This window comes from Amblyraja radiata, chromosome 25 (genome assembly GCF_010909765.2).
Source record: "Amblyraja radiata isolate CabotCenter1 chromosome 25, sAmbRad1.1.pri, whole genome shotgun sequence".
NCBI lineage: Eukaryota > Metazoa > Chordata > Chondrichthyes > Rajiformes > Rajidae > Amblyraja > Amblyraja radiata.
In genome coordinates this window covers 4,723,134-4,741,108 of record NC_045980.1, presented here as the reverse complement: position 1 = coordinate 4,741,108, position 17,975 = coordinate 4,723,134, and the positions used below count along the sequence as shown (strand labels likewise).

Sequence of the window (17,975 nt, the reverse complement as noted above, 5' to 3'; positions counted from 1 at the left end):
AGGAACAAGAACTTTTAGCTACATGGTAGACCGAAGATGCTGGAGCTGTTATTAATGGGAAGGACATTAAGTGGGGATATGAAGAGATGCACAGGGATTGAGGCAAGTGGACAAAACAAAGCCACTCCCATAAGCTGCTGGTAAAAATACAGGAGGACATACCTAAACCTTTGACAAAAGATTCAAATGAAATGTAAAGATGATGGTTTTTTAGATATAATACAGCAGATAGTAATAACCTGGAATTCACAACCTACAAGGGTGGCAGAAGTGAAGATGATCAGTGATTTTGAAGAAAAATTGGATTGGCACATGAGAGATAAACTTGATATCCAGATAAGGCTATGAGGATATATATACCAGGGGGCTGACAATATTTGTATTACTCGACTGAGTGCTGGCATAGGCTTGATGGGCCAACTGGTTTCCTTCTGTGCCCATGATTCAATTGGTACCATTAATTGAACCATGAGTGTTTAGCTATTTTGCAACCTCAAAGATCTAGCCAGTACATATTATTAAGCTGCAAGTAAAAATAAAATGACTTGCTATGGAATATAAAATGTGCATTTGAAACACATTTTATTCCTAGCCTATGACATACAATGTCATTTTTAATTTATGGTTCCTTGTTTAAGGTACCCTAATTTTACAATTGCATCAGTTCTAAATTGCATAAAAAAATTAACAAGTAATCCATGGCCCTTGAAAACAAATGAGAACAAAGCAAAATTAATGAAATATGATCGCAGTGGAACAAAACCAAATTACTAATAAAAAGGAATAGCAGATGCAGGTTTACACCAAAGATAGGCAACATGCCAGGGTAAATCAGCGAGTCAGGCAGCATCTCTGGAGAAAATGGACAAGTGACAGTTTTGGGCCTGAAGAAGGGTTCTGACCTGAAACATCACTTGTCCATTTTCTCAAGAGATGTTGCCTGACCCGTTAATTTACTCCAGCAATTTGTGTCTAATGTTGGTCTAAAACTAAATTACTTTCAGTCTTAGTTTAGAGATAGAGCATGGAAATAGATAGTTCAGCCACCAAATCCACGCCGTCTATTGATCACTAGTTCTGTGTTATCCAATCTTCCCACTCCCTGCACACTAAGGGCAATTTACCAAGGCCAATTAACCTACATAGAAAATAGGTGCAGGAGGAGGCCATTTGGCCCTTCAAGCCAGCACCGCTATTCATTGTGATCATGGCTGATTGTCCCCAATCAATAACCCGTGCCTGCCTTCTCCCCTTATCCCTTGATTCCACTAGCCCCGAGAGCTCTATCTAACTCTCTCTTAAATCCATCCAGTGATTTGGCCTCCATTGCCCTCTGTGGCAGGGAATTCCACAAATTCACAACTCTCTGGGTGAAAATGTTTTTTCCTCACCTCAGTCTTAAATGGCCCCCCCCCTTTATTCTAAGACTGTGGCCCCTGGTTCTGGACTCGCCCAACACTGGGAACATTTTTCCTGCATCTAGTTTGTCCAGTCCTTTTATAATTTTATATGTTTCTATAAGATTCCCCCTCATCCTTCTAAACTCCAGTGAATACAGGCCTAGTCTTTTCAATCTTTCCTCATATGACAGTCCCGCCATCCCAGGGATCAATCTCGTGAACCTACGCTGCACTGACTCAATCACAAGGATGTCCTTCCTCAAATTAGAAGACCAAAACTGTACACAATACTACAGATGTGGTCTTACCAGAGCCCTATACAACTGCAGAAGAACCTCTCTACTCCTATACTGAAATCCTCTTGTTATGAAGGCCAACATTCCATTAGCTTTCTTCACTGCCTGCTGTACCTGCACGCCAACTTTCAGTGACTGGTGTACAAGGACACCTCGGTCTCGCTGCACCTCCCCCTTACCTACAAACTAACACGTTTGGAATGTGGGAGGAAACTGGACCACCCGTTGGAAACCCAAGCACTTGGAGGAAACCAGTGTGGTCACCGAGGAAATGTGCAAACTCTGCACAGACAGCGCCCGAGATCAGGACTGAACCTGGGTCTTTGGTGCTGTGAGGCAGCTGCGCCACCATGTTAGTCTACAAGCTATTTTTTGCATTGTAATACGGAAATCATGTTCCTAATTACCTTTGACCAATAAAAAGCACACTAAGCTATCGACATTTTCTCAATTCTAGCCAAAATACTGTGGATCAGTACTGCCCTCAACTTTCATTCACTGCTCTTTCCCATTAACAATTTGCCCTTTTTCCCTGCCATTAAATACTTAAAATTTGTTTGGTTATGATTTTGACATTTTCTTAAGGTAGATAATAGGCTGGAAGAGAGAGTGAAGGGATACGCATTTGTAAGTTGCATCACTTGCCAGCCTTCTATCACAAAATTATAAAAATGTATCAACCATGAAATTATTCAAAATTGTTATTCTTTGCTATAAGAAAAAAAATGAGCTTTTAAGATAACATACTAGGCCTCACCTCTTGCTCAGCAAAGATTTTGATCCTTAAAATCTAATGTAGGCAGTTGTCGCTGCTTAAATGTTTGAATCTAATATTCAATATTTATAAAAGGCTGAGTGAACAGGCTCGATATCATACATTTCAGATTTACAGATTTTTGATAGTGCAGTGCACCTTTATTATAACAGACCATGGAAGGAGGGAGGGAGGGGGGGGGGGGAGATGTTCGTTATTGCCGAGAAAGGGAGAGGGGTAAATACTAATTAGTTTCACCCAAGGCTGGGCAGGGGAAGAAGCACGACGCCAGGGGGGTTATACCAGGGCCGGAAAGCCTCAGAGCTTCTAAAATAATCTAAACGTTAAATACGATGTGCTCTTTCATTCTCGCTCTGCTGTCTGAGAATGCCTCAATGTGATTGGGTGCTCAGCCAGCTCAATGACATCATGCTTTCTGTGCACTGGGAAGCTTTGCACTGATGCCTGGCAGAAACCCTCATCAGGGAAAGGGAAGCCTACACCCGAGATGGCAAGGTTTTTGAAGGTGCTTTTCTTCACAGTCACAGCTGAGGATCATCCTTTTGTCAAATCAGAGGTCATAAAAATGTGAGAGGCTAGCACCAAGTGATTTTAAGAAGATGGATTTTTAAAAAAAATCCAGTTTTAAACACATGAAGCAAAAGTGAATACTCAGTGAAATGATAAAGTCATGTACACAATAACTTGCCCTTTGAAAGGGAATTCCCAGTATTCTACCAATCATGAGTCCCAAGTTGCTATGTACTGTAGAATAGGAATTTGCCCAACAATCTCCCATGTTTGAGAGCAAGACTGATCACTGCAGAAAAAACTTAGGGAAGAGAATGTCTGATGAGCGGGCTTACGGAAAGTGTATTACAGTTTGAAATCAGAGTTTGGGGAGGGGGTCGACGAGAAAATCAGTTAGATGATGAGCAATGATTTTCTTCGGCAATGTACTCAGATCTGAAAATGCTCCTCCAAATCTGAGATACTGGATACCTGTGGTCTATATACAAAATTAAATCTGATCTCCCTCAAAGGGCATATTTGAAAGCTCCCAATCAAACAAGTGTCATGGGAACATTTTGCGGCCTTTCAAGAAGATCACTAGGAGATTAATCAAAAGCAGCCTCATTCAGAGAGCTCCACTGGTAGAGCATTCAAAACCAGGGGTGGATATTGTTAAGAATTTACAGAAATTAAATACTCGTTCAAAATGCTGCACATTGTTTAAAGTACCCAAGCATTATGGAGAAAAATATAATTCTATAATGCTTGATAATATATATTTGATCAAGTAAGATACAAGGTGGTATTTGCATATGAAAAGTAAAGAAACAAGTAACACTCAAATAAAATAGCAAAATCTAAAAATTTTCTTTTTCTCGATAATTCTGTATGCTATATTGAAAAATAGTGAATACTGCAAATTTTTTATATTTGAAATAGAAAAACTAGAAATAAATAGGTCAATGATATTGTAACAGGATCACTTCTGTCCTAGTGCACACTGCTTTTCAATATGGTTAAGGCAGCTGGGTATAAAAGCTTGTAATGCTGTATTTTAAAATGTTAACACTTGCAAATGCACCTTTATTGTTACTCAGGCTAACCTTAAACAGTTAAAATGCAAATGTGCTCACTGGCATAATGGTAAGGCAACTTCTTAAACCCAACAGCAAACAATGGCAGGAATATGCACAGGGTTGTGGAAAATTAAATTATCTTTAAACCAAGCTGTTTGTATAACAGAAAAGTAAAACAGGAACAAAAAGAGAAAAATACAGGGACGATCATTTTATCACCAAGACACAAGATAATAATTCCTCACTGCAAAAAAAAAGCTGCTCTCCTTTGTTCATTTTAACAGGAGGAAAACATGAGCAATTTAATTTTGTGTTAAGGTTCCTGCTCCACTCGACTTATCATCCAGGACTGTAAAGAAAATCTATGAACCTCTAATCCACCATTAGAAAGCGAGATTTTTAAAAAGGTAATACATTTTCGGTAGCTAACATCTGCTGTGTACATTATGATTTTCTATATTGGAGGGACCAAGATGACTCCATGCCATCAGACCACATTATTTTACATGCCTGATGGAACTACTTTATCAAAACTGAAACTACTTGTGCACACATCAATTTTTTGAGGCAATAATATATTCAAAAAGCCCAATACACAAATAGCTCCCTCAGTATTAACACATATAAAGTGCAATTAAATATGCCACTGATATCCTATTTGATAAACAATTATAACTTCATCATTGCATGAATCAAATATTACTATTTTATACACAGACACTAGACAGAAAGTATCATCCTGGTTGGACTAATTTTCACTTGTATATTCAGCCTGAAAGGACAATATTTCTGTCTAGACAGATTTCTACAAGCTAATAATGTTCCAAAAATAAGTTAAGGTGAAAAATATTTTAATTGTATTGAATCTTATACTACAATAGTAACCAACTTGTTTTCCAAATGATCAAATAAATAAAATGCAAGTTTACATTGCATGAATGATAATTTGGTTATATACAAAATGTGAGATTTTCAATGCAAGGCTGCATACTTGCTTTCAGACTCACATTGAGAGTCAGCCATCTCAGTGCTTCAACAGATTACCCATTGGAGATCATGTCTCTGCTACCATAAATCCTTTAAAATATTTTAAATGCAGAAGCTCTGCTTCATTTATTTAACTATTCTAAAACATTCAAATAAAGACAAAAGCATCACAAACCTTGTGTTTAACGGTTAATATAGGACATTTCCTTGCAATTAGTGAATGAGGAAAAAAATTATGCTAAGACTTAAAAGATTAAGGTGATTAACTAGCATGCGAGGTCATTGCAGCGAAAAAAGGAACACAGAGAAACCCTTTGTTTGACATTACTTACCAGAGATGCTGTTCTAATTGTAGCAAAATGCTCTCGGTTCTTAAGAAGAGAGGCCCGACTATGGAGAGATGGTGTAGGCCGCAGATCAGGCCGTGAGTCCTTCTGGCCTGCTTCATCCCTTATGAATACATGGTCCTGCTGAAATGGGATAAAACAAATCCGATGTCAAACTGTGCGTTTTCCCTGCTGGATATCTTTGTTGTGCCTCTGCTTCTTTTGCGAGCACCATACGAAATGCATAGTTAGCTATACCAGTCACTGCAGCTGAGCAGTGAGATGAATAACCAACACATTGCAGGAGAGGAGTCAGCTGATCATTTGTGGGATGCTTCCTGAATCTCTGGCAGTCCTTCAGCAGCAAAAACCTTTTGCATCATATTCAAGCTGCTTATTCAGGCTAAATATTTTGCATATATTTCTTTCCATATTGCATCAAATACTTTTATAATCATAATCATACTTTATTAGCCAAGTATGTTTTGCAACATACGAGGAATTTGACATTTAAAGATCAGCATAAAAATAAGCAATGTGAGCATGATAAATTAGTTCTGTGAACACATTTTGTTTTGCATATGGAATCATATCACTCAGCAATTTTAAATAATAATGGCAGCATTTTTTATATAATTTAAAGAATATTTTTCCTATTTTATATTCTAAAACATACATTCCTAATGAGAAATACAATAATTCTCATCAAATCTGTTCAAATATTTATCTTTCTGATACTTAATTTAATTGACAGGACCCACATATAAAAATAGATACAAATGTTCAGTTCTTTCTGCTACAAAGTAAACACTTCCAAACCCAAAAGAAAAGCAATAATGAAAATGTTATTTAATTTGGGGTTTTAGAAAGTAGCAAAAGTGACACTCAGTTATATACTAGATTTATGGTAATGTGAAAGAATACTAATATGGGTGTATCTTACTGTTTAATTTGTCATGTTTCACATTGTTCCAATGGAGTTAAAAAAAAACCTTAACTGAGAGACATTCTAGACATTTCCTCTATTGTCCCCATCTTCCCCCCTCTACAAATTAAACCATGCTTGTCTTCACACTTACTAGTTCTGATGAAGAGCCCTTGAACCAAAACATCAGACTTTCATCACCCTTCTGATTCTACCTGACCTGCAGAATACCAATAGTATTCTCTATTTTGATTTAAAATGATTGTGTGGGTTTGATAAGGTAAGAGCGGGGATTCCTATGGCTGGGATATTTTGAACCGGGGTCAGAATATCAAAATAAGGGTTTGGCCATTCAGGACAACAGTGATAAAAGTTCTTCACCTAAAAGATGTCAAATCTTTGGAATATTGTTGCCCCAGAATCCTGTGGAAGCTTGGTCTATGTATATACAAGGGAGGATGTTCGTTTTTTAGACTATGTTAAACAAGAAATATGGGGTGAGTAAAGGAAGCAAAATAAATAGAAAAATAGAACAAGATGAAGGCCATTTGGCCCTTCAAGCCAACTCAGCCTTATCATGGCTGATAATCTATCAATTCCTCATTCCCGCTCTCTTTGTATATCTTTTGAAGCATTGAGAAAAGTATTAAGGTTCTTAAATATATATGTAATAATGTGGCCTCCAAATCCCTCTACAGTAAAGAATTACATAGGTTCATCACCCTGTCTCCTTCTCGGATCATCGAATTTGAAAAATTATCATCCAACCAACATCTCTTGCCTGAGCCTGCAAAAGCTGTTCCAGAGACCCGAGCCAGGGGAAATATCCTCCCTTAAATAATGTTACCTATACATCTCCCTTTTGGCTGTCGTGAGCTATTGGACATGGTAGTTTAGAGTCTGGGTATGTCACAGTTTGAATTCTATCTCAATCTTTTATATTCTACTAAATACAATTGTAGGCAACCGATCTCTCCTCATGTGGCACTGCTGTAACCCAGGAATCAGTCTGGCGAACTTTCAATACTTGCCATTCTCTGGTGTCTTTTTTTAAAAGGCCAAAATTACTCCACAAGTATTCTCACCAGGGCCTTGATTAATTGTAGGAAGACATCTTTGGACCTGTGCCAAAATCCTTTTGCTATCAAGGTCAATGTACCATTTGCTTTCTTAACTGCTTGTTCTATCTGCAAGTTTGCTCTCAGTAACTCAATTCCGTTTGTGCATCAATACTTGCCAATTTAGTATTGTTTAAATAGCATGACCCCTTTCTGTTTTACCGACTAAGTTTATCCAAGTTTTCCTGCCTCGGCCAGAGTTTTGCTACTCAATCAACCTGTTTGCATCCTCCTGACAATTCACAATCCCAGACTTTAATGTTGCTGTCAAACTTCAAAGTATCGCATTATGTACCCTCATCCTAATCAGTGATGAAAAGGTGAGGCCAGGCACCATTATAAATATTGATGATCTATCTCCCCCATTACATCAGTTCGGATTACAGAAATCTGCCTTCACAAAATTCCAAAAATTTGAAATACAGAATAAAAATCGCTAACACATCTGTAAAAAAGAAAATTACCACAATAAAAAAAAGCTTTTTTTGATACGTGCTTGGCGTTATGGGATAATTTTCTTGGAGCACAATTCTACATTATGCAGGGGTCGTATGTGTTCTCATTTTGTTTTCTGCCCACCAACCAATTTTCAATACAAAAATTTACTGGAATATTACATAAAGCTTTAATATTAAAACCAAATTATTCTGTGGGACTTTATCAAAAGGTCTTCTGCCAATCAACAGTGTCCTCATAATGTTTGGGACAAAGACCCATCATTTACTTATTTGTCTCTGTACTCTACAATTTGAGATTTGTAATAGAGAAAAAAAAAATCACATGTGGTTAAAGTGTACATTGTAAGATTTTAATAAAAGCCATTTTTATACATTTTGGTTTCACCATGTAGAAATTATAAATAAATAAATGATGGGTCTTTGTCCCAAACATTATTGAGGGCACTGTAAGTACTTCACATCCACACGTTTTCCCTTAATTATTCTATCAGTTCCATCCTCAAAGATCCAATCATTTTAAACATAAATCTTCTTCCAGAATTTCATTTTGATTTAGTCTCATAGCAGTAATATTTTCCAAATGTTCTGTAATTTTATATTTTAAAATAACCTCTAGCATTTCCCCCACTATTTTCCCTGTCATATAAGGCCAACAGTTCTGTGGTTTCCCATTTTATCCCTTTCTTTAAGATAGCATTACATTTGCTATCTGTCTATTTGCAGAGCCAATAAGATTAAAAGGATGGCAAGGGAAAGAACAGGTCCCCTTAAAATAGACACAAAATGCTGGAGTAACTCAGTGGGACAGGGAGCATCTCTGGATAGAAGGAATGGGTGACGTTTCGAGTCTAGACCCTTCTTCAGACTGAGTCAGGGAGAGGGAGACACAGATAAGGGCAAGTTGTGAAAATGAGACAACAAAAGAGATGAGGCTCAAGGAAAATGTAAAATAGATAATTGTTAGCTAGGAGAAGTGGACAACAAAAGACATGGACAGTCAGACTGTCCGGAGAACTAAGAAGGGGAGGGATGGAGAGAGAGGGAAAGCAAGGGTTACTTGAAGTTAGAGAAGTCAATATTCATACCGCTGAGGTGTAAGCTGCCCAAGCGAAATACGAGGTGCTGTTTCTCCAATTTGCACTGGGCCTCACTCTGACAATGGAGGTGGCCCAGGACAGATAGGTCAATGTGGGAATGGGGGAGTGGGTGCAGTTAAAGTGTTTTGCAACCGGGAGATCAGAAAGGCGTTGGCGGACTGAGCGGACGTGTTCAGCAAAACGATCGACGAGCCTGCGCTTGGTCTCGCCAATATATAGGAGTCCATACCTGGAACAACAGATTTAGTAGATGAGGTTGGAGGAGGTGCGTGAATCTCTGCCACACCTGAAAAGACTGGCCAGGTCCTTGGACAGAGTCAAAGGAAGAGGTATAGGGACAGATGTTGATCTCCTGTGGTTGCAGAGGAAAATACCTGGGGAGGGGGTGGTTTGGGTGGGAAAGGACCAGTTAACCAGGGTTAACTGTGTCTTCCTGTCCCCTGACTCTGTCTGAAGAAGTGTCTCGATCCGAAACATCACCCATTCCTTCTCTCCAGAGATGCCGCCTGTCCCGTTGAGTTACTTCTTGATTAGTACAGGTGTCAGAGGTTATGGGGAGAAAGCTAGAGAATGGGGTTAGGAGGGAGATAGATTAGCCATGAATGGTCGAGCAGACTTAATGGGCCGAATGGCTTAATTCTACTCCAATCACATGACCTTACTCCAGCATTTTGTGTCTATATTCGATGTGAACCAGCATCTCCCGTTCCTTCCTACACACAGGTCCCCTTAAAGATCAGCATAGCCATCTTTGTGTAGAACCACAAGAGATGGGGGATCTATTGAATGAATACTTCTCATTGTTTTTTACCGAAAAGAATATTGTGGAAGCTAAGGTAAACATAGAAAATAGGTGCAGGAGTAGGCCATTCGGCCCTTCGAGCCTGCACCGCTGGCAACACCAATGAGGCATTAGTGTTGTCATGTCTTAGATCACAAACAAATTACCAAACAGGAGGTCTTAGTAGCTTCATAGTGAATTAAGATGGATAAATACCCAGGCCTGGCCAAATACAACCTCAGACTTTCAAGAGAGAGCTAGATAGGGCTCTTAAAGATAGCAGAGTCAGGGGATATGAGGAGAAGGCAGGAACGGGGTATTGATTGGGGATGATCAGCCATGATCACATTGAATGGCTGTGCTGGCTCGAAGGGCCGAATGGCCTACTCCTGCACCTATTGCCTATTGACCCAGGGGCGGAAATCCCGGGGGAGGGGGGGGGGGGGGGTATTAACAAAAGCTATTAAAAATCTCTGCTTTCTCCGACAGTGGGGTGGGACTGATGATTGAGGGCGCCGATTGGACGAGAGAGACGTCGGTCAGCAGGCAGTGGAGGGGAGACAGAGTGATGGGCCTTCCCTCAGATGTGGGCAAGAACGAATCCTCATTCCTCAACGTTCATCGACGTTGAGAATGATTTATGTGGGTAATCTGACATTTTTACAGTCTCCCCCCCCTTCGAAACTGACGACAATGTCTCGAATGCATTGAGCTTCTCCCCCCCTCCACAACCATCTCCTGCAGAACGAACAAACAAACTAACAAATGTCCCGAGTCACTGCAACGTGGTCCACTTGCACATTGTTGTGATATCTCTTTAAATCTGTAACTTTACTCGGTAGCAGTCAGCCATTCCAACGGGGACAACTCGTACTGTATCAATAATATACTTTACACATCTTCTCGATGAGTCTCGGAATGTTTGGACATATTGCGTCCCTTGTGCAGAGACCGTGGACGATGTATTGACTAATGAGGGGTATAGGATCCCAATTAATGGGCCAAGACCAGTTAGAGGGTGAATGCATGTTTTCCAAAGGCTACTACAACTAGCGTGTGTGTGTGCGCAGCCTGCGTGCGCGCGACTGCCAAGAAATTGTGTCGTCCCCCATGTTTTGACTGCGATTTCCGTGCCTGCTCAGACCGACTGGGGCGAAAATTGCAGAGGTCCTTGCAGAGACATTGCACCATTGTGAGCCACAGGTAAAGTTGCGGAAGACTGGAGAGTGGGTAATATTGTACCATTATTTAAGTAGGGCCACAAAGATAAACCAGGGAACTACTGGCTGGCAAGCCCGATGTCAGTGATGGGTAAGTCGTTGCAGGGGATACTTAGGGACAGGATCTACCAGCATTGGATAGGCTTAGATGTCTCACAAATCTGATAAAGAGATTATCAAGAACACTTAAGATGGGCAGGGCAGTGAACGTTAACTCCATCCACTTTGTCTTGTTTTCACACCTTACACTTCCTTATCTCTGTATCTCCCTCTCCTCTGACCGTCTGAAGAAGGGTCTCGACCCAAAACGTCACCCATTCCTACTATCAAGATGCTGCCTGTCCCGCTGTGTTACTCCAGCTTTGTGGTTATCTATATGGACTTTAATAAGATCTTTGACAAGGTCCCACATGTTAGGCTTCTCTGGAAGGTTAGAGTGCATGGAATCCAAGGCAAGCTAGCCAATTGGATTCAAAATTGGTCTGTCGGAACCCTCCTGAAGAAGGGTCTCGGCCCGAAACGTCACCCATTCCTTCTCTCCAGGGATACTGCCTGTCCCGCTAAGTTACTGCTGCATTTTGTGTCTATCATCGGATTCTGGTGGAAAGTTGCTTTTCTGATTGGAATCCTATGATCAGTGAGGTCCACTGCCTTTTGTTACATACAACAATGATTTGGATGGCAATGTGGTTAACATTGTTAGCAAATTTGCAGATGCCAACAAAACTGATGGTATTATAGAGAGTGAGGAAGAATATCCAAGTTTACAACAAGATCAGTTAGGAAGATGGGCCAAGGAATGATTTTCACTCTGGCAAGTATGAGATGTTACCTTTTGGTAATGTTAAACCAGGGCAGGACTTGCACAGTAAATGGTAAGGCCCTTGAAGGTTGCAGAACACAAGGGTATGGTTCCCTAAAAATGGCGAGCCAGATGGACAGTGTGATGAAGGCAGCATTTGGTACATATGCCTTCATTGGGAAGAGCATTGAGCACAAAAGTTGGCACCTCTACAAGTCATTGATGAGGCCACATTTGGAGTATTGTGTGCAGTTTTTATTGCCCAGCTACAGGAAGGATGTCATTAACTATGAAAGTGTGCAGAAGAAATTCATCAGGATGTTGCCTGGGCTTGCAGTCTTGAACAACAGGGAGGTGTCAAATAGGCTGAGCCTTTTTATCTTTGCAACGTAGGAGGCTGAGAGGTAACCTAATTGAGGTCTATGAGAATTTGAGGGACATGGATAAAGTAAACACTCAACTTCTTGTTCCCAGAGTAGAGTAGTCTAAAACTAGAGGGCATGGTCACAAGGAGAGAGATTTAAGAAGGATTAAGAAGGATTTCAGGGCAACTAAGGGCAGTCTGTATCTGGAATAAGATGACAGAAGAGGCTATAGAAACAGATGCAAATACGACTTCTAAATACATTTGGACAGACATATGGATAGAAAGGGGTTAGAGGGCTACAGACCAAATGGGTCAAGACCAAATATGCCAACTTGGTTGGCAAGGAAATCTTGGGCCAAATGGCCATTTGCCTACTGTATAGCTCTACTATCTCTATGCCATAATCTATACAATTCTGAAAAATAATATTCAATATACAATACACCTCCATGCCCACAACCATCTTCTTAACTGCTCAAGGATGCAAATTTACCGTTACTGAAATCATAGAATCTGGAGGGTTTTTAATTGTAATGAGGGGAGAAAGGGTACCTGATGGTTGGCATGGATTTAGTGAGTCAAGTGCCTCTTTTTTGACGTACTTCAGTGGGTTTCCCCCCCTCCCCTACATCCGATTGCACTACAATTTTGCATCATTTTACTGTTTTGCATTTATCGCTGCATCTATCACTATCATGCATATTGTTTACTTTACAAGCTTCATGCAAGCAAGGCATTTCACTACACCGAGTGTATACGAGGATAAACTAATCGAGATAGAAATCTACGACTATAGCAAAAGATAAGCCATGATCTTATGAGTGGCAGTGCTCGCAAAAGGGGCTAAATGACCACTATTGCTTTCACTTCTTAACATATGTGCCAAAACCTGCCTCGCCATATTCTTGCCACCAAGGAAGTTTCAGGTGGATTATAAAAGCAGCATGTACGGCTTGACAGGAGGAAAATTTAATCACTAATTACCCAAGATGAATCAAGATAAATTAAAAAAATTGAAGACATTGCAAACATAATTTCCTTAAATAATAATCCATCCACTGACTTGATTACATTGAAATGGTAACAAAATGCACACTTGCCATCACTTGCTCAATAGCTTTGTTAGCTTCAATAGGTTCAATTAATGAACTGACATAAGCATTTAGAAATACTTGAATCACTGTTATGGAAGGTCTTGAGATCTTCTAGGTGGGGGATGGAGGTGTAAAGGGACTGGGCATCCATGGTAAAGATGAGGCAATGACGGGATAAAGGCCTGGAAACTGAAAGCTACTGAAGAAGTGTCTGAACTGGAAATGTTACCTGATCCATGTTCTGCAGAGATGCTGCCTGACCCGCTGAGTGCCTCTGCCATTTTGTGTACAGGGCAATTTAGAAGGCCCTTGTTACATACAAACGCTTTTAAGACCTGGCTGCTACGATTTTGTGCCCAATGAAACATCCTTATTTTTGTGAGCCTCCCTAAAGCCTTGGAAATAGGTTAGAGTTGCAGAAACAAGATGGTGATTAATTCACCCAATGATATTGCCTGATGCTGGGGTCTGAGAAGATAGGATGTGCAAAGTTTGAGGTTTGATCTGTGTAAAAGATTGCCAAGACCTGAAAGTCTTTAGTGAAATGTTATTTGTGATTTATATCCACCAAAAGAGTAGAAATTCTTATTTTTGGGTGTTTGTATTATTACAAGGATAAACTCCTTCCAGAGTTCTTCCATTTTCTTCACCAGCCCAGGTTCACCTAGCTCTTCTGCCAAACCTTTGGTGAGCACTTCAGGTAAACGTAAAAACTACCCACCTGTGAAAATGCATTGCTCATGAGAGAAAAGTTAAATAGTGAAATACAACTATCTTATTTCCAAACTGATAATTGCATTTCAGATCAAGTTTTAAGAAAATCTACAAGGTATGCTTCTTCTAGAAATTAACAGCAATTCAGTCTATACATAACATATATCTCGAGGTAACATTTCAAACACAATGCTACCTACCTTTCTGTGGATGACGGAGACATTGGATTGCATGGTGTTATCACCATCATGCATCATGGCAATCTCAGAGCTATCATCAAAGACTTCATGCAGACTGTTAACACTGCTATTCTGGCTCCCTGTGCTGATTGACATACTGGGAATGGACTGATTACTTCCCAGGCTGTCTACTTTACTACCTAGGCCTGCACCATGCTCACTGTCCTGTAAGATAGAGGAAAGCAATGTTAGTGTATGCTTTCATGCATTAGTACAGTCATGCCTCTGGAAATTGCATGCAGCAACTATGTCTTTTCTTTTCACAGAAATAAAACAATAATTATATGGCAATGCTAATGGTGTTAATTAGTTAGACCAGATAACTAGCTCGATGCCCTAAAATTGCAGCAGGAAAATGGAATGTAAACAATAGCCATTTGAAATGATAATATACACCAAGTTAGAGAGGGTTGCAATTGAGGATTCTGCAAAGTCAGCAACATTAGTTGGGTGGAATTTAGAAGTGTTCTTTGTTGAGATGTGGAGGATCAGTGAAGAGGTTGAAGAAAAAGTCCAGCACCTTAGTTTAAGCTAAGCACCATCACTGGAGGATGAAATAATAGATTATAAACTTAACAGCATACAAAAAAGTGCCCATTTGGCCCCTCACATCGATAACATTTTCCTTAAAATACATTCAGACTAATTCTACTTGCAGCTCTTGGTATAAATCCCATCAACTATTCAACCAAACACATTAAATAAAAGTATAAGTGCCCTTGTGTGGAGATATTTTTCTCTGCTCTTCCTTTTATCTATTGTCTTAATTCTATGTTCTTCCCTCAGATAATAAACATTTATGTTATGGAAGAAAATATTTTTTTATCTTGAACCTCCGACCTGAATATCACTCACCCAACTACCCAAACAATTGATAACATAATAAAACTGTAATGGCAAAGGAGACAGCTATTTAATGATTAGGTCTACGACTGTTCTCTACAGGTATGTATTGATACCCTACACCAACCTCCTCACCCCCCCCCCCCCTCGCTACACACACAACCCTACACTTACACCTCCACCCCAACCTGCACCTTTCAAAGCATTTGTATTCCAAAAAGCACACTGGTTCCAATATCTTTTGAAAGCTGCAATTGAAATTAAGTCCACCATTCTGTGAGGCATTCCTGGTGATGGTCAGTCAGTATGTAAAGGTTATTCACCTGCAATTTTCTGTTCTTTTTCTATATATTGCATCCCTCCAATAGTTTTTGTTAACAGAAACACTTTCTCTCAACCTGCAATGTCTAAAGTATCTAGGCACCTTATTATTGTATTTAGTCTATTGGTCTCTTCTCACTACACAAACTTGGCTTCTTCAGCCTTTCCCTGGAAAATAAATCACACACCATGAACCTTATGCAGCTTCTCAAAGGCCCTCACACCCATCCTAAAATGTGATGGACAGAAATGGATGCCAGTACCAATCGCTACCAAACCAATATTTGATAAAAGAGTTATTGTAGCTTCTTCACGTCTCATTTCAATGGCCTATCTGATAAAGGCATGGTGCAATATGGTTTCATACCTCTGCTGAGAGGATTGTTAATAGAACAGTTAAGGTAAATTTACAATTATGTTTTAAAATACAACAAGGGAGATTTGGGGTTGACATGATCACCTTTTCTGATAATTAAAATAAAGATTAAAATAATCTTCACAGCAGTGAGAAGTCTACATCACTTAAATAATATGTCCAAAGGCTGGGAAGTAAAGTAAGATGATAGCCTTACAAGCTTTTTCTGATTTCAGATAGACCCACTGGCCATTCTTGGGCATAATTACCCTGCAACTACATAAAAAGTAACAGATTGCAAAATGTACATGATGAATTTTTAATGTATTAAGGCAAGCCATCGTTCCCTTAAACAGCCTTCTTCATACATCTAAATTCGTGTATTTGCACAGAAGTGACTTGTTTAATAAAATTCCGAATAATCCACTGATAATTATTTAAGTTTACCTGACGTTAAAGCCATTTTTTTCCTTTGTTGTTTATCAAAATTAATTCATGGGATGTGGACATAGTTGGCAGTCAGGATTTATTACTGTTCATTCCCAATTGCTCATTAAACTGACTGGTTTGTTAACCCATTTCAGAAGGCAGCTAATAATTGACCACAATGTTGTATGAGGACTTTCTGATCTATCAGACTGTGTAATAGCAGTAGATCCATTTCCCCCCAAAGGTATACATGGTCTATATGAAGTTTAACAACAATCCAAAAGTTTAGCTGTTGACATCAAAGATGTTAGTTACCTTTTTTATACCTAAATTTGATTACTTACATTTAAATTCTTCAAAGGCTGTAGCAAGATTTGAACCTGGTTCCAGGACACTGGTCTGGGTCTCTGGATACTAATCTAATGATAATCTGTAAAACTGTGCTTTGCACGTATTTTTATATTACGTATTTTTCATTGAAAGACTCAATGCTGTGTATCTGCAGTTATGCAAATGGGAGGAACATTGGCAAACTCATTTCATTTCCCACCTGTTTATCATGACAGGAACATACAGGGATTTGGATGTTCAGTATAGATTTGCATTTCTCCCTTTTCTCCACAAATGACCTTGATGCAAGTTTTATTCCCATTTAGCCAGAGAGACGTCAATTTTACTTCGGAGTCACGTGAGTGACTACGTGAAGAACCCCGCCACGACGCATGCGTGTCATATCGCTTCACGCTTGCGAAACGACAGGTGGGGTGGAGTGTCCCCCGCAGCGGTAAGTTTGAAACCGCGACCTGCAGGTAAGTGATTTACTCTGCGGTAGTTTTTGTCCCCGCGCTGTTTTTACACAGGGGGGGAAGCTGGACAAAATAGTGTCCACAAGTGCTGCGAGTAAAGCTGGCTGGGGAGGACCGCGAAGTTGCGGGAGCCAGCAGCAGCTGATGGCACAAGCCCCGTAAGGGATCAGCTGAGCCGACTTTTGGTCCCGCGCCGGCCAGAACACCACGGCCGGGCGGGAGACTATTCAAATGGGGCCGTCGACTTTTGACAAGTCGAAAAAGGCAGGAGACGGGGTGGAACGACGTTCCCCCGTAGCGACAATTTTAACTTGGACCTGCAGGTAAGATCTGCGGTATTTTTGTGTTTTTACCATGCTAATTACAGGTGGAGAAACCAACGGGCTGCGACAAAGCTGGTGGGCTAGATGGGATCAGCTGTGCCCGATGTCGCCTCCGCACCGGCCAGATCCACTCCACGGCAGTAAGGACAAAGCTGGTGAGGGAGGACCGCGGAGCAGCGGGCAGCCAGCAGCACTCGGATCACCGATAGTGGGATCAGCTGTACCCGATGTCGCCTCCGCACCAGCCAGATCCACGCAGCCGGGCGGAAAGGCTAGACACAAAAACAAACAAGGTCGTGGACTCAGAGGAATCCGACTTTGAACAACCGCGGGCGGCCAGCGACCGAGAGCGCTGGAGCCGGATGGAGCGGTGTGTGGAGCATTTGCTCCAATGTGACAGACTCCGGGAGATGGAGTCGGGTCACTGTGGGCCCTATGATAAACCCACAGCCGTACCTCTTGAAGGGCTGCACAATGCTTCTACCTCATCAGAGGGGAGCACTGCGGGTCAGTTCTGGGCTGACCTGGAAGAGGCGTCCGCAGAAGAAAAGACAAGTGTGCAAGGGTGCAGGAACAAGAGAACCTACTGAACTAATAAAAGGACTCCAACAAACACTACAGCCAAAGACAGCACCCCTACGCACCCACCAGCAGAACTGGTGAAAGCTCGAAGCCCCGGTATTCTTTTTAGGCCATGGCCCAGGCCGGCCTTCTTGGAAGATGCGGGGACC

At 40.7% G+C, this 17,975-nt stretch overlaps 1 protein-coding gene across 2 annotated transcripts in view; it reads right to left on the bottom strand.

The window, feature by feature from the left end:
• The window catches only part of taok3 (TAO kinase 3), a 73,275-nt gene that overhangs the window by 29,695 nt on the left and 25,605 nt on the right, over positions 1 to 17,975 (bottom strand). Inside the window, exons 5-6 of one of the 2 annotated variants that reach the window (XM_033043107.1) lie at positions 14,129 to 14,332; positions 5,359 to 5,496 (exon numbers count right to left, since the gene is read on the bottom strand). In XM_033043107.1, the coding sequence (XP_032898998.1) occupies positions 5,359 to 5,496; positions 14,129 to 14,332 (342 nt within the window). The remainder of the gene's footprint in view (positions 1 to 5,358; positions 5,497 to 14,128; positions 14,333 to 17,975) is intronic. The other variant, XM_033043106.1, reaches the window with a different exon arrangement.